The 22,586-nt window shown below is 43.5% G+C and overlaps 1 protein-coding gene across 2 annotated transcripts in view; it reads right to left on the bottom strand.

Moving 5' to 3' along the window:
• The window catches only part of CMTM8 (CKLF like MARVEL transmembrane domain containing 8), a 129,584-nt gene extending 112,478 nt beyond the window's left edge, over window positions 1–17,106 (bottom strand). For both annotated transcript variants that reach the window (XM_025376271.1, XM_025376272.1), the window contains exon 1: window positions 16,666–17,106. In XM_025376271.1, the coding sequence (XP_025232056.1) occupies window positions 16,666–16,812 (147 nt within the window). In that variant the 5' untranslated portion in view covers window positions 16,813–17,106. The remainder of the gene's footprint in view (window positions 1–16,665) is intronic.
• Between the last annotated feature and the right edge of the window lie 5,480 nt (window positions 17,107–22,586).

Below are 22,586 nucleotides of genomic sequence, written 5' to 3'. Positions count from 1 at the left end.
AGTGATCCGAGATCGTGCCTCTTCCAGACATATAGTAGTATCTAGGGAGATATCGCCATAGATCCCTAAAGTTAGGGAAACAATTTCAAAAGCTTCTAGGGAGGGAAAAAGACCATTTAGTTACTTAAAAGGAAAAGAGAACCTGATTCCCACAGAGGAGTGGATTTAAAGCCCAGCGAAAGCTAGCCCTCTGACAAACATTATAGAAGTTACAATTTACCGCAATAGATGCAAGGAACATATTCTCAGCAGGTAACACCAGGAAATATCAGGCTAGAGCTGTCCTGAGAGAAGGGCCTTGTCACCCTGAGTCCTCTCAGATTAGAGTGAGGGCAGGGAGAGATCCCACCAGGACTTGGGAAACTCCAAGGAAGGCCTTAACAAATCTTTTATTCCAAACCACATCAACCTGAAGAAACTTCCCTGTAATTATCTTACATGGTTACAAAACTGCCTTTCATAAGCCATTTCTCCTGTATATAACACCGCCATTTCACCTACAATTCATTGCTACACCACCAGTGTACATTTGCATGGGTAGTAGTACAAGACATCATTCACGCAAGACTCTGCTGCAACAAAGTCTGTGGGAATGTACATTCATGAATGGTCAAGGCCTGGGAGATACTGAGACTAACAGGCCTGTTTAGATACTACCAGACCATCAAGTCTCTTATTAACAACACTGAATGCAGCCAGGTACAATGACTCACACCTGTAATCCCAGCACTCTGGGAAGCTGAGGCAGAAGGATTGCTTGAGCCTAGGAATTGGAGACCTGCCCGCGCAACAAAGTGAGACTCCTATCTCTACAAAAAAAAAAAAAAAATCCAGGCATAGTGGTGCACACCTGTGGTCCCACCTACACAGGAGGCTGAGGCTGCAGTGAGCCATGTTTGAGCCATAGCATTCCAGCCTAGGTGACAGAGTGACACCCTGTCTAACAACAACAAAAAAAATCAAAAAATAAAAAACACTGGATGTTAGAAGACAATGGAACAATATCCTTAAAGAATTATTTTTAAAAAATTGTCTTGGCTGGGCATGCTGGCTCATACCTGTAATCCCAGCACTTTGGGAGGCCAACACAGGTGTATCACTAGAGCCCAGGAGTTTGAGACTAGACTGGGCAATGTGGCGAGATCCTGTCTCTACAAAAAAAATAGCTGGCCATGGTGGCAAGTGCCTGTGGTCCCAGCTACTCGGGAGGCTGAAGTGGGAGGATCACCTGAGCCTGGGGATGTTGAGGCTGCAGTGAGCCAAGATCATGCCACTGCACTCCATCCTGGGTGGCAGGGTTAGATTCTGTCCTCACCCCTCCAAAAAAAGAACTGAGTAAAAATTAATGAAATTTTGAGATCTATAGTTTTATACTAACCAAATTATTATTCAAGTATGAAGGTAAAAGAAGATGTTATGGATGTGCAATGATTCAAAAAGTTTACCACTTTCAAACCCTTTCTAAAAGAATTATGCAAAAAGGTATCTCCAGCAAAATGAAAAATCAAGAAAGTAAGTGACACAAAAAATAACATGAAAAGTAATATCGTGAACAAATTTAAACTTGTGGTTAAGTCTAAATAGTTATTCAGTAATACGGGTGGAAATCTTAAGATGACTGCCAAGCAATGATTCCTAAGAAATCATTTTTTAAAAAGTAGTACAGGGATTGTAAAATGGCACATGCACTTTGAAAAATAGTCTGGCAGTTCTTCAAAGAGTTAAATGGAGAGTTACTATATGATGATAGCAATTCCACTCTTAACTGCATGAAATATATTCAAGAGAAATAAAAATATATATCCACACAAAACCCTCTACATAAATATTCTTAACAGCATTATTAATAATAGTTAAAAGGCAGAAACAACCAAATGTCCATGAACAGATGAATAAAATGTGGTATTTCTACACAATGGACTATTAGTTGGTTAAAAAAAAAGAAATGAAATACTGATACATGCCACAACATGGATAAATCTTGAAAATACTATGCTACGTGAAAGAAGCCACAAAAAGAAGTCAAAGAAGACCATATATTATAGGACTCCCTTTATAGGAAATGTCCAAAATAGGCAAATTTATGGAGACAGACAGTAGATTAGTAGCTGACTAGGGCTGGTGGAGGGAGGATTTGGGAAGAGATGGAGAATATATGTTAGTGGGTATGGGATTTCTTTTTAGGGTAATGAAAATGTTCTAAAAGTAGTTGTAGTGATGATTGTACAACGCTGTGAATATTCCAAAAGCCACTTAGTTGTATACTTCAAATGGGTGAACTTTACAGTATGTAAATTATATCTCAATAAAGCTGTCTTTTTTTTTTTTTTTTTAAATCCAGAGAAAGTTGGCTGACATAAAGTACATGGCCAGGAATAGGTAAGGAGGAAAGTGTTGTCCTTTGAATGGAATCATATAATTATATATCTTGATTAATTATCTGGATATTTAGAAAACTATTAGCTTAAAATTTGGGTAAAAATTTTAAAGTAACTCCAAACAAATAGAATTTATAACTTTAAATCACTAGAGGAAAAAATAAAGAAAACTAAGAATTCTAAATAATCACAATAAATATAAACGTGTTAAATTCCTCTATTGGAAGACAAGTTCTCAGACTGGGTATAGAAATAAAATCTAACTATATGATACATATAGAAGATGTACTTATAACAAGATGACAAGGAAAGGTAAAAAATAAAAGGGGTGTCTCCTTTTGGAGGACATGAAGTGTTTTGGAATTAGAAGTGGCAATTGTACAACATTGTAAATGTAGTAAATGCCACTCAATTGTTCATTTTAAACTGGTTAATTTTATGTTATACAAATCCCACTCAATTAAAAAATAAAGGGACAAGGCCAGGTGCAGTGTCTCACGCCTGTAATTCCAACACTTTGGGAGACCGAGGCAGGTGGATCACCCGAGGTCAGGAGTTCGAGACCAGCCTGGCCAACATGGTAAAACTCTGTTTCTACTAAAAATACAAAAATTAGCTGGGTGTGATGGAGTGCGCGCCTGTAATCTCAGCTACTCAGGAGGCTGAGGCAGAAGAATCACTTGAACCTGGGAGGCAGAGGTTGCAGTGAGCTGAGATCGTGCCACTGCACTCCAGCCTGGGCAACAAGAGTGAAACTCCATCCTCTCCCCCAAAAAATAAAAAATAAAAACATAAAGGGACAAGCTGGACACATTAGTGCTCACCTGCAGTCCCGGCTACTTGGGAGGCTGAGGTGGGAGGATTGTCTGAGGTCATTAGTTCAAGGCTGAAGTGTACTATGATTTCATCTGTGAACAGCCACTGAACTCCAGCTTGGGCAACACAGTAAGAACTGGTCTCTTAAAAAAGAAATTGGAGACATGCATGGTGAAAATAAATTACCATGATTAGTTTAAAAAGATAAAGAGGCTGGGCACAGTGGCTCAAGCCTGTAATCCCAGCACTTTGGGAGGCCGAGGCGGATGGATCACCTGAGGTCAGGAGTTTCAGACCAGCCTGGCTAACATGGTGAAACCCTATCTCTACTAAAATAAAAATACAAAAATAGTTAGCCGGGCGTGATAGCAGGCAACTGTAATCCTAACTACTAGGGAGGCTGAGGCAGGAGAATCACTTGAACCTTAGAGGCAAAGGTTGCAGTGGGCCAACATTGCGCCAACTGCACTCCAGCCTGGGCGACAGAGTGAGACTCTGTCTCAAAAAAAAAAAAAAAAAAGATAAAGGGACAAGAAAATAAATAAATGCTACAAAAAAAGCTGGTCTGACAGGATTAGAATCAGACAAAATGCAACACATCAAAGGAAACTAAGGCTGATTTTACATATGCACATAGCCACAATATCCCTAGATATGATATTAATAAATCAAATCCAAGAGTAAAAAACATTTAAATTCAATAGTTTATTAAAATCATATAACTAAGTAGAGGTTATCCCAAGAGTACAAGAACAATTCAACATTAGGTTTCCTAATACAGTTCACTACATTAGCCAACTGAAATAAACAAAACTCAAATGATCACCTCAATAAAAGGCACTTCCCCACCAAAACAATCCTATCTCCTAGCTCCATTCCCACTCATACTGCTCAAATCATTCCTAATTAAAAAGGGGACACAGTTAAACTTCCCTTCCTTAACTCAATAAAGAATAACAGACCCTACAGTTAAAATAGTACTATCATTATAATACTGGAAATATCCAATCAAAGTTATGAGCAAGGCAAGGATAGCTACATCATCCCAATTATTTGACATTATACTGGCAATCTTAGTCTATGCAATAATGGAAAAAAGTATAAAAAGAAAATGAAAATCACCCATATTCAAAAAGTATGAGAATAACTCAAGATAGCTATACACAAGACAAAAATTTAAAAATTAACAGCTTTCTTATAAATCACAAATAATCAGAAATGAGTGAAATCCAATTCATTTTTGACAAATCTCATTTATCAAAAATTGAAAATACTTAAAACTGAGTAAGAAATGCCTAAGATTAATCTGGAAACAACTCAGCACTTTAAGAACATAAAATAACCTGAATAAATGAAGAGATACAACATTCCTAGATGGTAAGATCTGGTAACAGAAAGTCAACTCCTCAAATTAGTTTATAAATATAATGAAATCACAATCCAAGTTGAAATGGAATTGAAGAAACATTGATTCTAAAAATCACCTTAAATGTTAGTATAAGTATACAGTGACAGCAAAAAAACAGAAAATTTTGTATGGCTTATCCTATTGAATATTAAAATATATAACACTATAATAATTAAAAGGGCCTGGGAATTCACACAGGAATAGAACAAAATAGGGTTAAGAAATAGTTCTGCATATAAGGAAATAAAATATGATTAATAGTGATGCAACTGGATATCCACTTGGGTAAAAAAGTAAAATTCTTACATTATACACACAAGAAGATCATCTTAAAATTTAAGACGGTAAATATTTTTATTGTATTTTTTCTGAGATAGGGTCTGGCTCTGTTGCCCAGGCTAAAGTGCAGTGGCGGCACGATCATGACTCACTGCAACCTCCACCTCCTTGGCTCAAGCCATCCTCCCACCTCAGCCTCCCAAGTAGATGGGACTACAGGCACACGCCACCACGCCCAGCTAATTTTTGTGGTTTTTGTAGACACAGGGTTTCATCATGTTGCCCGCACTAGTCTCAAACTCCTGAGCTCAAGCCATCCACCTACCTCAGCCTCCCAAAATGCTAGGATTACAGATGTGAGCCACCACACCCAACCAAAAAAGTAAATATTAAAAAAAAAAAAATTATCCTATATTTTCTTCAAGTATTTGTGTAACCTTGGAGCTGGGGAAGCCCTGTTTAGCTAAGTAACGCCCAGAAGTCTAAAGGAAGATAACAGTTTAAATTTCATACAAATTAGAATTTCTGACAAAAAACATGGCATGAATAGTAATAAAAAGAAACATGTGGCTGGGCATGGTGGTTTAGGCATGTAGTCCTAGCATTTTGGGAGGCTGAGGCAGGTGGACTGCTTGAGCCCAGGAGTTCAAGACCAATCTGGGCAACATGGCGAAACCCTGTCTCCACCAAAAATACAAAAAATTAGCTGGGTGTGGTGGCGTGTGCCTGTAGTCCCAGTTACTTGGGAGGCTGAGGTGGGAGGATCACCTGAGCCCAGGAGGTTGAGGCTGCAGTAAGCAATGATCACACCACTGCACTCCAGACTGGGCAACAGAGTGAGACCCTGTCTCAAAAAACATAAATTAATTAAAAATAGATGTCTAATAAGCATATTTAAAATGTTCAACTTTAATGATCACAGAAATGCAAATAAAAACAATTTGCTCTTTTTCACATGTCCAGGCTCCCCTGAATATTATTTATAGCTGATATTCTCTCTGACCAGTTGGTGCCCATGCCAAATTCGTTTTAATTATTCCAAATATCTCCTACCCCAAACAAGTTGGCAAATATCTAAAGAAAATTTGAGTATTTGCAGAAACAAATCTTGTTATATGCTGAAACACCATTCGAATGCAAGCTGGTATGAACTTTTTTGTATAACTTGGCAGCAACACCAAAAGCCTTAAAAACATATGTCGAACCACAAAATAATTATTAGAACTAGTAAATTAGGTCGACAAAGTTATAGAATACAAGAGAAAGGATATAGAACTCATTTGGAGGCTGGGCATGGTGGCTGATGCCTGTAATCCCAGCAATTTGGGAGGCCAAGACAGGTGGATCATTTGAGCTCAGGGGTTTGAGACCAGCCTGGGCAACAAGGTTTGAAACCTTGTAATTTTTTTGTATAAATTTTTTATATAAAATAAGAGAAATAAAAACTCAATTGGAGTTCTATAATCTGCCACTGAACAATCCAAACATGAACTTAAGAAAATACTTCCAATTGCAATAGCATCAAAAAGAATAAAATACTTAGAAATAAATTGAACAAAAGAAGCACAAGACATGTATACTGAAAATTACAAAATATTGTTGAAAGAAATTAGAGAAGACCTAAATAGATATAAAGACATCCCATGTTCATAAATTATAAGACTTGATTTTGTTATGATGGCAGTACTCACCAAATTGATCTATAGATTCAACAGAATCCAGACTGAAATCCCAGCCACCAGGTTTTCAGTAGTTTGTTTTGGCACTGTAGGACAAGCTGATCCTAAAATTCATTTGGAAACGCAACGGGCCCAGAATAGCCAAAACAACTTGGAAAAAGAACCAAGTTGGAGGACTCACATTTTGAATTTCAAAACTTACTACAAAGTTACAGTAATCAATACAGCATGGTACTGGCATAAGAGTAGAGATGTGCATCAATCAAATATAACTGAGAATCCAGAAATAAACCATCATATTTATGATCATTTGATTTTCAACAAGAGTGTCAAGATAATTCAATGGGAGTAAAACAGTCTTTTAATAAATGGTGCTGGGACAACTGATATCCATATGTGAAAGATTGAGGTTAAACCCTTCCCTCACATCATAGACAAAAATGAACTCAAAATGAATCGTAGACCTAAATATAAGACCTACAACTTTTAGAAGAAAATAGAGAATATCTTTGTGACCTTGGATTAGTCAAACCCTTCTCAGATATGACATCAAAAGCACAAATGACAAAAGAAAAACTATAAAAATTGGACTTTTTCAAAATTAGGAACCTTTGCACTTCTAAGGACATCTTCAAGAAAAGTGAAAAGATAACAGACAGAATGGGAGAAAAATACTTTCAAATCATATATCTGACAAAGATTTTATGCCAGAGTGTGTAAAGAACTTGTACAACTCAACAACAGAAGACAAATTAACCCATTTTTAAAATGGACAAAAGCTTTCTGAAGAAAATGTACAAATGACCATTAAGCACATGAAGATTGCTCAATATTGTTAGTCATTATGAAAATGCAAACCAAATCCACAATGAGATACGATCTCACATTCACTAGGATGGCCAGAATCAAAGAAAATAAGCCTTGACGAGAAAGTGAAGAATTAGAACCCTCAAGTTGCAGCAGGGATTGTAAAGCAGTACAGTCCCTTTGGAAACAGTCTAGCAGTGCTTTAATTTTTTTTTTTTTTTTTTTTTTTCCTGAGGCAGGATCTTACTTTGTCACCCAGGCTGGAGTGTAGTGGCACAATCTCAGCTCACTGCAGCTTCAACTTTCCTGGCTCAAGTGCTCCTCCCACTTCAGCCTCCTGAGTAGCTGGGACTACAGGCACACACCACCATGCCCAGCTAATTTTTTGTATTTTTTGTAGAAATGGGGTTTCACCATGTTGCCTAGGCTGGTCTCTAACTCCTGGGCTCAAGCATTCTGCCTGCCTTGACCTCCCAAAGTGCTGGGATTACAGGCGTGAGCCACCACACTGAGCCACTTCAATATTAAACATAAAGATATGACATTACCCAGTAACTCCATTCCTTGCTAAATGCTCAAGAGGACTGAAAACATATGTACACATAAAAGCTTGTACATGACCTAGCCAGAGTGGGTCATGACTGTAATCCAGTACTGTGCAAGGCCAAGGTGGGAGGATCACTTTAGGCCAGGAGTTCAAGACCCTGTCTCTACAAAAAATTAAACAATTAGCCAGGCAGGGTGGCCCACACCTGTAGTCCTAGCTACTTGGAGGCTGAGGGGGAGAATTGCTCAAGCCCAGGAGTTTGTGGTTACAATGAGTTATAATGATGCCACTGCACTCCAGGCTGGCAACAGAGTGAGATCCTTCCTCTAAAAAAAAAAAAAAAACAACTGTTAATTAAAAAAAAGAAAACTTGGGCCAGGTGCAGGGTGGCTCTTGCCTGTAATCCCAGCACTTTGGGAGGCTGAGGCAGGTGGATCACCTGAGGTCAGGAGTTCCAGACCAGCCTGGCCAACATGTGAAATCCAGTCTCTACTAAAAAAAATACAAAAATTAGCCAGGCGTGCTGGCAGGCATCTGTAATCCCAGCTACTCAGGAGGCTGAGGCAGGAGAATCATCTAAACTGGAGAGACGGAGGTTGCAGTGAGCCGAGATTGCGCTACTGCACCCCAGCCTGGGCAACAAAGTGAGACTGTGAGAAAGAAAAGAAAAGAAAAGAAAAGAAAAGCTTGTACATGAAAGTTCACAGCAGCATTATTCATAATAGGCAATATGAACATCCCATGTTCATAGGTTATAAGACTTCATTTTGTTATGATGGCAGTACTCACCAAATTGATCTATAGATTCAACAGAATCCAGACTGAAATCCCAGCTGCCAGGTTTCTGTTTGTTTTAGCAGTATACGAATTTGGCATCAATTATAAGCTGCACCCTGATTCAGATATTAAAACATGAACACGAAGTACCTATGACAACTCCATCAACTGATAAGTAAACAAAATAATGTATACATCAGTGAAATATCTGCCAATTAAAAAAAATGAAGTACTGATACATACTACAACATGGATGACCCTAAAAAACATGATGCTAAGTGAATGAAGTCAGACCAAAAGGGCCACATAGGATTCCACTTATGTGAAATGTCCAGAAAGGGCAAATTCCTAAAGATAGAAAGTTAACTTGGTTGTCACCAAAGGTTGAGGGAAGGGAGGAATGGGGAGTGACTGCTAATAAGGATGAAGTTGTTTTTGAGGGGTGAAAACATTCTTTAATAAGAGTAGTGACAGTAGGAAGACATTTTTTAAAATTTTTAAAAGAGAAAATATTTGGCTGGGCATGGTGGTGCACACCTATAATCCCATCACTTTGGGAGGCCTAGATGGGTGGATCACTTGAGGCCAGGAGTTCAAAACCAGTCTGGCCAACATGGCAAAACCCCATCTCTACTAAAAATACAAAAATTAGCTGGGCGTGGTGGTGTGCATCTGTAATTCCAGCACTTTGGGAGGCCGAGGTAGGTGGATCACTTGAGGTCAGGAGTTTGAGACCAGCCTAGCCAACATGGTGAAACCCCATCTCTACTAAAAATTCAGAAAAAAAAAAAAATTAGCCAGGTGTGGTGGCTTATAATCCCAGCGACTCAGGACACTGATGCAGGTAAACTGCTTGAACCTGGGAGGCGGAAGTTGCAGTGAGCTGAGACTGTGCCACCGCCCTCCAGCCTGGGCGAAAGAGTGAGACTCCATCTCAGGGGGAAAAAAAAAATTCTAAAATAAGACAGTGGTGATAGCTATACAACTCTGTGAATATCCTAAAAACCCCTGAGTTGCAGACTTTAAAAAGGTCAATTTTATATGTAATTATATCTCAATAAAGCTATTTTTCAAAAACACAAATGCCAAAACTCACAGAACGCTACACTAAACAATGTGGATTTACTGTATACCTTAATAATCTTTTTTGTTTGTTTGTTTTGGGACGTAGTCTCACTCTGTCATGCAGGCTGGAGTGCAGTAGTGCGATCTCGGCTCACTGCAACCTCTGCCTCCCAGGTTCAAGTGATTCTCCTGCCTCAGCCTCCAGAGTGGCTGGCATTACAGGTGTCCGCCACTACGCCTGGCTGATTTTTGTATTTTCAGTAGAAATGGGGTTTCGTTATGTTGGCCAGACTGGTCTTGAACTCCTGACCTCAGGTGATCGTCCCGCCTCAGCCTTCCAAAGTGCTGGGATTACAGGTGTGAACCACCTTGCCCTGCCAATAAACTTATCTTTAAAGAAGATTCATATACCCTCTTATCAATTCTAAGTAATCATCCTCAGAAAACACTAAAGAACATCCAGAAAGATTTAGCTTCAAACATGTTTAAAAGGAGGAAATAAACATACGTTGAACAGTAGGAGCCTGAATATTTACGGAATACTATGTGGCCATTATGAATGTCATGAGAAATTAATCACTGATGAAAACAGCTAATATATCAGGTCTCAGCAGGAAAGCAGGCACATTCAGATTGGGTAATCTGAGTAGGGTTTAATAAGGATGTTGTTTACACAGCAGGGTGCAGGAAAACCACAAGCTATAGGGCAGTACTTGGCAATTAGAAGCGGGAGTGAGCGAATAGTTATCGAAGTCAGGGAAAAGAGCAGTGTGCAGAGAGCTGCTAGGTAGCCTGTCTTCTGTGCAGGGACACAGACAACCAGCAGAGACCCAGCAGGGAGGAACCCTGGGGAATGAAGGTCCAGAACCTGCTCTCCTCTCACCCGAGAGCCTCGTGTTGATGATACCAGTAGATACAGCCAGTGGGACACCAGAGGGCAGGGAGGCCCTTAAGAAGTCCATACAGGAGCACGGTGGAGAGGGAATCTGAAGGACAAATGGAAGGTATCCAGCACAGATGGTCACAGCAGGAAACAGAGTAGTTTACAAGAGACTACGCTTTAAAAAAAATTACAGATGATACATAACTTAAATTCTGGAACAATTGTGAGGCCAAGGTGGGTGGATCACTTGAGGCCAGGAGTTCGAGGCCAGCCTGGCTAACTTGGTGAAACGCGGTCTCTACGAAAAATACAAAAATTGGCCGGCGTGGTGGCATGCATACCTATAATCCCAGTTACTCAGGAGGCTGAGGCACGAGCATCGCTTGAACCTGAGAGGCAGAGGTTGCAGTGAGCTAAGGTTGCGGTGAGCTAAGATCATGCCACTGCACTCCAGCCTGGGGGACAGAGCAAGACTCTATCTAAAAATAATAACAACAATGATAAAATTAATAAATAAAAGTTTTTTCTACAAATGTCGGGTATTGCTTTTAAGAAATGGAAACCATGTTCACTATTTTTTAAAGGAATTCAACAGGGCAATAGAATAATTAAAATGCCAACTCTCAGTAAACCCTATTTATCCTTCCCAACTAAGTTTGCTCATGACAGTAAATAAATAAAAGGTGACCTAACATTATTACATGGATACTATAATTCATTTTGAAGTCATCAATAACAGGAAGGGCACAATTTACTCAGCTTCTTACAAACCACTTTCATTCTTCAAGTACTTGTAATAGTTATGAGATCACAGCATCCTACAATTCACAGGTCAAGTACTGGATTGCTTCTAGCTTGTTATAAAACTTTAAAACAAAGGAAACTACCATGGTTTGGTTTCCACATGATGTTACATTGGCTTCTCTGCCAAGATATTATAGCAGCAGGGATAAGTATTCAAGCATCTTCCCGTTCATGGTAGACCAACTTTGAATTCACTCCTGATCAACATAGCCCAGCCCCCAGACAAGTACATGAGGACAGGGAGCTGTGGAAGGTCAAGTCCAGGGAGCTAGAAGGTTTGATGGTTTCTGGCTGCAACCTCTGCCTCCTGGGTTCAAGCAATTCTGGTGTTTCAGACTCCCAAGTAGCTGGGATTATAGGCGTGCACCACCATGCCTGCCTCATTTTTGTCTGGCATTTGCTGGAGTTAAAATATACCAAAGGAAAAGGCTGGAAGCAAAACAGCAAAAACTGGAAGCTGAAGAGAAGGCAATGAGACAAGGAGATAACTGAAGAGTAATCCAGGGTATTTTGCTAAGCATTTCATGCACAGCTGTGTGATTCGGGTCCTGACAACTTTATGAGATACTTTCCAATTGAAAGAATGGCTCACACTGTACATGGTGAAGAGCAGAACTAGAAACTGAACACAGGTCAAATGCATTCAACCACAGTGAGCTGTACTGCCTTCCTGAATTTGTAACGTAAAAGTCAGTCTGAGTGAACTGCAGCTGAGAAGAGAAGACAGTTATCCAAAACTGTGTCCAAGGATACACTCCCAACCTATACCTTTAACTTAAAAGAATGTGATTTTTTTTTTTTTTTTTTGAGACAGGGTCTCACAATGTCACCGAGGTTGGAATGCAGTGGCGCAAACCCAGCTCACTGCAACGTCGACCTCCTGGGCTTAAGTGATCCTTCTGCCTCAGCCTCCTGAGTAGCTGAGACTACAGACGCCTACCACCATGCTGGGCTAATTTTTGTATTTTCAGTAGAGATGGGGTTTCACCATGTTGGCTGGGCTGGTCTCAAACTCCTGGGCTTAGGCAATCTGCCGGCCTCAGCCTCCCAAAGTGCTGGGACTACAGGTGTGAACCACCATGCCCGACCAACAATGTATAAATGTTTATTTTTTATAAACTTTTAAAAGAGCCATTATTTTGTTTTGGTTGGGTGAGGTGGCTCACACCTGTCATCCCAGCACTTTGGGAGGCTGAGGTGGGTGGATCACTTAAGGTCAGGAATTGGAGACCAGCCCAGCCAACATGGCGAAACCCTGTCTCTATGGAAAATACAAAAATGAGGCAGGCATGGTGGTGCACGCCTATAATCCCAGCTACTTGGGAGGCTGAGGCACCAGAATTGCTTGAACCCAGGGGGCAGAGGTTGCAGTGAGCTGGGATTGCGCCACTGCAATTCCAGCCTGAGGGACATTATGAGACCCACTGCACTCCAGCCTGGCAACTGAACCAGACACTGTCTCCAAAAAAAAAAAAAAAAATTGTATTTTGTTTACTAAAAATAGCTTTGTAAAACGGGGGAGGAGTCTCCTAAAGCTTACGTAAATTTCCCTTACTTGAGAGAACACACCAGGTGCCCAGTACACTGGGAGAATACACACTCAAATGAAGGCACATCATTGTGATATTTTAGATCTCTGGGAAAAAGAAGGTTCAACACATTTCCAGAAGTCAGGGGGTAGAGGGAGATAAATAATTGAAGTAAAAATTTTTACAGCCAGGTGCAGTGGCCCATGCCTATAATCCCAGCACTTTGGGAGGCCGAGGCAGGCAGATCACTTGAGTTCAGGAGTTCGAGACCAACCTGGACAATATGGCGAAACTCTGTCTCTACCAAAAATACACAAAAAATCAGCCGGACATGGTGGCCCATGCCCGTGGTCACAGCTACTTGGGAGGCCGAGGTGGGAGGATCACTTGAGCCCAGGAGGGGTAGGTTGCAGTAAACTGTGATCACACCACTGCACTCTAGCCTGGTGACAAAGTAAGACACCATCTCAAACAAAACAAAACAAAACAAAGCAAAACTAGATCAGAATAGCTAAAGGACAATAAAAGAATACATTTTAAATCCTGAAGAAAAACATTTTCAATCTAACACTCTTTACCTAGTCAAACTAGGAATTGTGTATAGAATCAAGATATTCTGAAAGGTGGAAATTTCCATTTCCACATGCATGCTTTCTTAGAAAACCACAAGAGGCTTTGTCTGCCCCCAGTGGAAGCAAGGCAAGACAGAGGACACTGGACATGGGAAGCAGAGGATCCAACCCAGGAAAGAAAGGAAGAGAATCTTCAGGGTGATGGTGCAGGAGAGTCCACTCGGCCAGCTGTGTGCAGGCCACCACGCCAGAGGCTCCCAGAGAGGCCAGTCATGAGGATGATTCTGACAGAATACCCGAAGTCTTTCAGCTTCTTGACAGGAGACTTAAATAACTAGGGTTAAATTAGTGACTGAATAGCTGGAGAAATATGAAATGAAAAAAGAGAATTACTAACACTAGGGCAAAAAAGAAATTGGGCAGCAAAAGGAAAAGCATTCATAGTCTACTCAGTGGGTCAGTTGTAAGTGGCATGTACAGTGTCTTAGGTCAACACTGGCTGCTGATCTAACCCAAATCACCTGAAGACGACACAGCTGCCCCCTGACTCTACAATGAGTTTACATCCTGATAAACCCACCCTAGTGGAAAGTATCCAAAGTCAAAAATCTATTTAATACCCCAGCCTACCAAACATCATAGCTGAGCCTAGCCTACCTTAAACGTGCTCAGAACACTTAGGTTAGCTTACAGCTGGCAGAATCACCCGGCAGCACAGCACGCTGGTGAGGATGGGTGGTTTGCGCTGGTGATGGCGTGGGTGACTGAGAGCTGACCAGCATCATGAAAAAATATCTACCGCGTATCACTAGCACGGAAAAAGAACAAAATTCAAAATTCAAAGTATGATATCTACTGAATGCATACTGCTTTTACAACATCTGTAAAGCTGAAAAATCCTAAGTTGAACCATCATAAGTGGGGACCTATACTGGGAGACAGGAAGAGGGTATGTATAATTGGAGGCGGGGAAGAGGGCATCCCAGCTAAAGCCTCACCTTTCAGAGTAGAAAGGCAACGGATAATGTCTACCACTGGGTGGGTGAGGGAACACCAAAAAACAGCATGATAAACATGTTGTTTAGAGCTCTAAGAGATGAAGATAGAGAAACGTACATTTCTGCCTGTAGGACCGAATCTTTAAAATATGGGCATAATGTGGAGCACAGTGGTTCATGCCTATAATCCCAGCACCTTAGGAGGCCAAGGTGGGAGGATTGCTTAAGCCTAGGAATTTCAGACCAGCCTGGGCAACACAGAGAGACCCTGTCCTTAGAAAAAAAATTAAAAATTATCCAACTGTGGTGGTGCATGCCTGTGGTTTCAGCTACTCAGGAGGCTGAGATGGGAAGATCGCTTGAGCCGCAGAGGTCAAGGTGGCATGACGGTGCCAACTGCACCACAGGCTGAGAGAGCAAAACCCTGTCTCAAAACAAAGCAAACAAACAAACAAAAAAGGTGCATAATTATCTCTGTCAAAAATAAAAACCATAGTAGTAATAAGGGTGATTTTGCTTACATGTTTTCCCATCTTTTTCAAACAACTTAAATGAAATCTAAAAGGATACATGCTAACATGTTAACAGTGACTATTTCTAGTAATGGGATTGTGGGCCATTTACATTTCTTTCACTTTTGTATTTCCTGAAAAGTGCAGTACACAGAGCATATTGATCATAAATCAGAAAAAAAAAAAAAGGCGTTATGCTTCATGCCTGGCCCAAATCCACCCCAAGGTAGAAGGCCCATCTCCCTCATTTTAGCTTTTGTTTGCGCTGCTGAAGCACAGGAGCCTGCCAACTCCTCCATTTGCACAGCAAATATTTATTGAACTCCTAAAAGCCAGGCCCTGCAAGGCGATTCTAATACCTTCAGCTTTTGAGTCTCCTGAAGTCCTCAATACCCGCTGAGGCAACCAGCTGGGAGAGGAGCTAAGCCAACACTTCTCATACCTTACGTGCACTATGACCACCAGGAGCTTCACAGAGCAGGTCCGGGTGGGATCTGAGACTGGGGGAGCAAGCAAGCTACTTGAGGTACACAGGATTTACTTCAGGTTTCTCAAAGGAACTGGCCAGGTCTTCAGTCACTTCTGCACCGTGATGGCGTGCCCATTCTCTAACTCCTACATAAGCTCGATTTGAATTCCCAAATATTTAACAAAAGTCTATGAGAGATGGCAGAAGGGCACTGCTGAGGCAGCTGGAAGCTGTCTCAACTGTTCGCAGTTATTAGCGGGGCCCTGCAGAAAGGCAGGCCTGGGTTTGAATCCATGCTTCACCATCCACTGGTGTGATTTACGTCCCCTCTCTAGGCCTTCACAGGGGAGGGTGGTCTTGTGGATGACACGAGGGTATGAGGACATCTGAAGGGCTTGACAAGACTCTGGTACACGAAGAAGACTCAAACAGTGACCACCTCTAGCTGCTGACAGGGCTCCAGTCCTTTCTCAGCCATGAAGGACTGGCTGGGACTTCTGGGGAGATCACGTGAGTTTCCAGCCTCTATGCCCTCCAATGGAGAGAAGAACGCCCCTGCCCTGCCTCCTTCCCAGGAATGTTCTGAGCCTACAACAGGATGTGCACAGCACCTTGCAAAAGACCTCTTTGGTCCTAAAATAGGTTGCGGCACTCTGATTTTATTCAGGAAAATTTTCCCGACTCACCTCAATGTTACTACCGGGGAGATAAATTAGGAAAAGAAAGAAGCCCTTTCCTCTTCCCCTGATCTTAGGAAAGCTTTATTTTCAGGGAGGAAGCCACCCACGTGGAGATCAGGTGAGAAAGGCACCAGGTGTCTCTGACACTCAACACAAACTCAATAGCCACTAACCCAAGTATCCTGCTCCCAGGATCTGCTGCCGCACCGAGAGGGCCCACCAAGCTGCATTTCTCCCACAGCAAGACATCCTGAGGATCACAACCCTTTCTTCCCAGGAGAGCCAGAGTTTGTTGGACCTTGTTTAGAGAGTCTTGCACTTTGGGAAGAAGGCGAGGCTGAGCAAAACCGTTCCCTAAAGCCCGCGGGAAGATCTGAGCAGGCTCCATCCCGAGAAGCACGGCGGAAGCACGCGCCGGGGTCCAGCTGAGCCCCCCGCCACCCCCGGCCCGTTCGCACTCACGATCTCGGCCACGATGAGGAGGCCGGGCAGGGTGCGGAGGAACTCCCGGTCGTAGGCGAAGCTGCTGCTGCTGGTGGAGAAGTTCTCTGCGAAGGAGCTGGCGGTGGTGGTGACCGTGTGCGAGCGGGCGCGCTGCGGATCCTCCATCGTCGAGCCACTGCCGGGCTGGCGCGTCCCCGGGGACCCCCGGCGGGTCTGAGGCTGGACGCGCGGCCCTGCGCCCCTGGGACACAGGCGCGGGGGAGGGGAGCGCGGCCGGCGCGGGGCAGGGGGTGCGAGGGGGCGCCCGCCGGGGGCTGTCCAGGCGCGGCGCGTGTCCCTCGAGTGCGCGGCGCCCCTAGCGCCTCGGTGCGCGGGCTCCCGAGCTGCGCAGGGGCCCTAGAGGAAGAGGAGAGCGAGCGAGGGGAGGCTGCCGGGCAGCCGGGGAAGGCGGTGGAGGCCCGGAGGAGGGGAGGGGGCGTGGAGAGGGGCGGGCGGGAGGCGGGCAGGAGAGGGACCGCCCCGCGGAGGCGCAGCGGACGCCCGGCCTCTTCACCTGTTGCCCGACTCCCAGCGGCCGAGAAGGCGCCGCGTCGCACCCAGGGTGGCTGGGTTGGCAGTCCGGCCGGCGGCGCGAAGGAGAGGGCGCAGGGGTCCTCCTGGCCGTCTTCCGCTCCCCTCCCGGCTTTTGCCTCTGTCAGGCCCCGCCTGACCCGGGCCTGCAGCCGCCAGTGACCTGTTTCCTTCCACCTGGGCGGGTCGGGGGCTGCGGGCATTGGGGCCCCTTAAGGAAACCCAGGCCTCCAGGAACCCCGCCGCTCCAGGACTGGGCGCGGAGGGAGTGACTGAGCGACGACCGAGGCAGGGGTGATGTGGTACCGCGAATGCTGGGGAAACGGCAGGAATGATGACCCGGCCGGACCTTAGACCCGAGATTGATGAGAGGCCGCCAGCACTGCCCGGGAGACGGCCGCGCTTCTCCCCCTCCTGCTGCGGCCTCCGCCAGAGCCCGGTGTTATTTCCTGCCCCTCCTGTCGGGAACAATTTGAGGAACCAACTTAATCGCTTGGCTTTGAGGGCGCGACGCTTCCAGGCGCTCTCCTCGGCTCTGTCCCGCGGACCCGTGGAGCCTGGGTGACGGCGCCTGGGCCGGAGGAGGGGAGATGTTTGCGGTCCCTGGCCAAGATGAATCAGCGTGACCGTCCCGTCACCCTTGAGGAAAAAAAAAAAAGTTTCAAGAAGGCTTGAAAGGTGTGATTTGTGTAAAGTTAACTTTAGGACAAATGAGCGGTGCTTTCCTGGCATGGGAAGGGGATGGGGGTCCTCATTTACTGAGGCCGTTTGTAACAGGGTCAGGAAGAACTGAGCTCGGGTGCTTGCGTTTATCGGCTGTATGACCCAGAGCGAGTGGCTCTACTTTTCGGGCCTCAGTAATGCAGTCTCTAAAATGCAGGCTTTGACAGATGGGCCTCTGAACAAAAACATTATCTTCCTATTGGTCCCTCCTTCTATTTTGTGAAACGGTAGCAAGAAACATTTTATCTGGAAGCCACCAAAAGAAAAGGAAATAAGGAAGAAAAGGCTATAAATCGAGGGTAACTTTGATTCACAGTGAAGGCATTTCTGCTGATTTGTTCCAAGACAGGTTAAAAAAGAGATCACAAGGGACATTTTCTTCACAGTGTCTTATCGAATGTGCTGAGAAGAAAGCAAAAACGACAATCTAATAAAACAAGGAATTAATGTCTTTTAAGTCTAGGACCTAGCCAGGAAGACCTCCGGGAGTAAAAGTTGAGGCTTTAAAAGCATGGCAAAGATGGAAGATGCGGAGAAATTCCATCCATGTGTATTTGGTAAGCACCTTGGGCTGGTGGGTAAATTCTTAAAATTTAAAATATAGCGCTTTTCCCTGGAGCAGTAGTTCTCAAAGTGGTCCTTGGACCAACAGCAGGTAAGTTCCCTGGGAACTTATCAGAAATGCAAGTTCTCAAGCCCCACCCCCAGACCCCTGAATCAGAAACTCTGAGGGTGGAGCCAGGAAGCTGTGTTTGAACAAGCCTTCCAAAAGACACTGATGCATGCTGAAGTTAGCTGCTGGTTTAGAGAAACTGTTAATGAGTATGGGGAAATAAGAGATACATACATGAAATGACTGGAGGAGACTCAAGCATCATGCATGACATTTAGTGAACGCAAAAGACAGGGAGTCTAGACAACTCTATTTCCATAGTACAAAGGACAATCCTCTCAAAATTCTTGGGGCCAGATGAATTTCTAAATTCAGATTTTGTTTTTCAATTTAGAAAGGTAGAATGTGCATGTATCATATATTACATAATACCTTCGGTAAGGTCTGGGGTGACACTCTACTAATTTTCTGCAAGGAAAATCATGAATTACATAAGTATATGCTTGGATTATCTATTGCAATGTAACAAATGTTCACAAAACATTAGTGGCTTAAAATCACCATTTTATTTGCTCAGAAATCTGTTGTGTCAGGAATTTGGGAAGAGTTTGGCTGGCAGGTTCTTCTGCTTTGCATGGTGTGATTGGAGTCATTTACTCAGCTGCTTTCAGTTGGTGACGTGGCAGGGCTAGAAAATCCAAAAAGTCTTCATTCCCATTTGAGCATTTCAGTGCTCTTTCAACTTGCCTCTCCGTGCAACTTTGGGCTTTCTAACAGTATGGATAAGCTCATGGTGGTTGGGCTTCTACCTGGCAGCTGGCTGCTGGAAGAGACTTTCTAAGATGGGCAAATGCAGAAGCAGATCTCTTAAGGCCCAGCCCTGAAGGCTACATAGACTCATTTCCACCACATTCTATTGGTCTAAGCCAATGAATGACAAGGCCAGCTAGATTCATGCAGAGAGGAAACAGACACCACCTGTGGATGGGAGGAGCAGTAAAGAATTATGGCTGCCGGGCGCGGTGGCTCACGCCTGTAATCCCAGCACTTTGGGAGGCCGAGGCGGGCGGATCACAAGGTCAGGAGATCGAGACCACAGTGAAACCCCGTCTCTACTAAAAATACAAAAAATTAGCCGGGCGCGGTGGTGGGCGCCTGTAGTCCCAGCTACTCAGGAGGCTGAGGCAGGAGAATGGCGTGAACCCAGGAGGCGGAGCTTGCAGTGAGCCGAGATCGCGCCGCTGCACTCCAGCCTGGGCGACAGCGCGAGACTCCGTCTCAAAAAAAAAAAAAAAAAAAAAGAATTATGGCTATCTTTTAATCTAGGTGAGATAAAGACAAAGATAATAAATAGCTTTGCATCAGTTTAGGTTACGGTTTTCTACCAAATATGTTTTATGCAAGCTCAGGAAAAAATTTTTTGTTTTCAGCTTTTGAGATTTCAGAATTGCAGAGAAAAAAATATACACTGGTTGCTTGAAAACTAGCTGCCCCTTTCTAACTGCTGCCTACATTTGGGTGATTATCTTCCCCCTGAAACTCTACTGATTGGTGCCCATTCTTCCAATAACACCCTTATCCAGTCCACCTTCCATCTTCCTGCAAGAATTATTGTCCTGAAACCCCAGGCTAAGGTACCACTCTGCACAGCATAAGGGCCTATATAAGATAGTTCAGCCTATCTCTTATGATCCCTTTTCTCAACCACTCTAGAATGCATACTGTTTCAGCCCCAGATACACTTTGCATATATCTCTGTAAGTGTGAACACTTTATGCCCATAGCCAGCTTTCCTCTTTGCCTAAAAGCCTCCTACCTTCACACAGAGCTCCGAATCTGCAGTCTTTTTTTTTTTTTTTTTGAGACGGAGTCTCGCTCTGTCGCCCAGGCTGGAGTGCTGTGGCCGGATCCCAGCTCACTGCAAGCTCCGCCTCCCGGGTTCCCGCCATTCTCCTGCCTCAGGCTCCCGAGTAGCTGGGACTACAGGCGCCCGCCACCTCGCCCGGCTAGTTTTTTGTATTTTTTAGTAGAGACGGGGTTTCACCGTGTTAGCCAGGATGGTCTCGATCTCCTGACCTCGTGATCCGCCCGTCTCGGCCTCCCAAAGTGCTGGGATTACAGGCTTGAGCCACCGCGCCCGGCGAATCTGCAGTCTTCATGGCCCATTTTAAATGCCACCTTTTCTGTGATTTTTTTGGATTTCCATGAGCTTTGTTCTTTTCTTTTTCGTTTTATAATTCATTGATTTTATGCACTTCTTTTTACTACTTCTCGAGAGATATGAATTACCCTTCCTTGTCTGCCCCCTACTATAGGAGTTATCAAATGAATGCTGAGGCCCAAACTTTTTTTTTTTTTGAGACAGGGTCTTGTTCTGTCACCCAGACTGGAGTACAGTGGCATAATCACAGCTCACTGCAGCCTTGGCCTCCTAGGTTTAAGCAATCCTCCCCACTCAGCCACCTGAGTAGCTGGGACTACAGGCAGGCACAACTACATCCAGCTAATTTGTTTTTTATTTTTTTGTAGAGATAAGGTCTCACTTTGTTGCCCAGGCTGGTCTCAAATTCCTAAACTCAAGTGATCTTCCCACCTTAGCCTCCCAAAGTGCTGGGATTACAGGTGTGAGCCACCATGCTGGCTCCAAGCTTCATTCTTAAGTACAGAAAAATGTCAAAAGAAAAGCTAAGCCCTGTACCCCCATAATGCCTTAATGCAGAAGAGAGCTTCAAGCCGAGACTTCTGGGAAGTATTTGATTTGTAAAAATGGTGAAGAAAATGGAAACAGGTACAGCCCAAGTGACACCACATGTGCCAGGATGAGCAGGTCCTGTGCAAATAGATACAGAAAAATCTAAGATCTGTTAGCATGGAGTGTAGGGTTTATGAAGAGTCTAAAATATGGATGCCACAAGGCCATATTACCCAATGAGCCAAAGGTATGAGACACAGCACTCTCAAAGGTCTGTAGGGTCAAGGCCATTCAGTGGAAGCCCAGGACTCATTAGTAATTGAAAGAAAAAAATGGACAGCTTATAACTTCCACCTGCCCTCTGAGAAAGAGAGGACCAGGGACATTCCCGTTTTTTAGGTAATTTTCATAGGTTTATGTTTCTCCTCACTGTTATTCTAGTTTTAAATTCTGATAGTTTAGGCCAGGCGCGGTGGTTCACACCTGTAATCCCAGCACTTTGGAAGGCTGAGGCGGGCGGATCACGAGGTCAGGAGATGGAGACCATCCTGACTTACACGGTGAAACCCCATCTCTACTAAAAATACAAAAAATCAGCCAGGTGTGGTGGCGGGCGCCTGTAGTCCCAGCTGCTCGGGAGGCTGAGGCAGGAGAATGGTGTGAACCTGGGAGGTGGCGCTTACAGTGAGCTGAGATAGTGCCACTGCACTCCAGCCTGGGCAACAGAGCAAGACTCCGTTTCAAAAAAAAAAAAAAAATTATGGTAGTTTTATGCAAGAATCATCAATGGATGTTGGTTGAAAGTGTGAGAGGATATTTACATCATCTCTTAAAAAATAGAAGTAACAAAGAAAATAACAAAAAGATATCATTTCAAAGTCTTCAGAAGATACTATTCTCCCTTTGAAATTCATAACTGTACAGTGGAGAAACCTTTGGGATATCACCAGACATTATGTATCTCCTAATGTGATATAGTGAGAAGGATACAACATCACTTCTATGATATTCTTACCAAATACATAACCTGAATTTAATCCTGAGGAGGGAGCAGACAGACTGAAATTGAGAGATGGTTTATTAAGTGTCAAGTTCATGAAAGACAAACACTGAGGAACTGTTCCGTACTAAAACAGACTAAGGAGACCTGACAGTGAAATGCAATGTGAAATCCTGGATTAGAGCCTGGGCTGGAAAAAGAACAATAGTGGGACAATTGGTGAAATCAGAATAAATTGTGTAGATCAGATAAACATTGTGTCAGTGTTACATAGATACAATGATAATATTGTGTTAGTGTTAATTTCATGATTTTGATTCCTTTTTTTTTTTTTTTTTTTT

Source organism: Theropithecus gelada, chromosome 2, assembly GCF_003255815.1.
Source record: "Theropithecus gelada isolate Dixy chromosome 2, Tgel_1.0, whole genome shotgun sequence".
Classification (NCBI taxonomy): Eukaryota; Metazoa; Chordata; class Mammalia; order Primates; family Cercopithecidae; genus Theropithecus; species Theropithecus gelada.
This window is presented reverse-complemented; position numbering and strand designations above follow the sequence as displayed.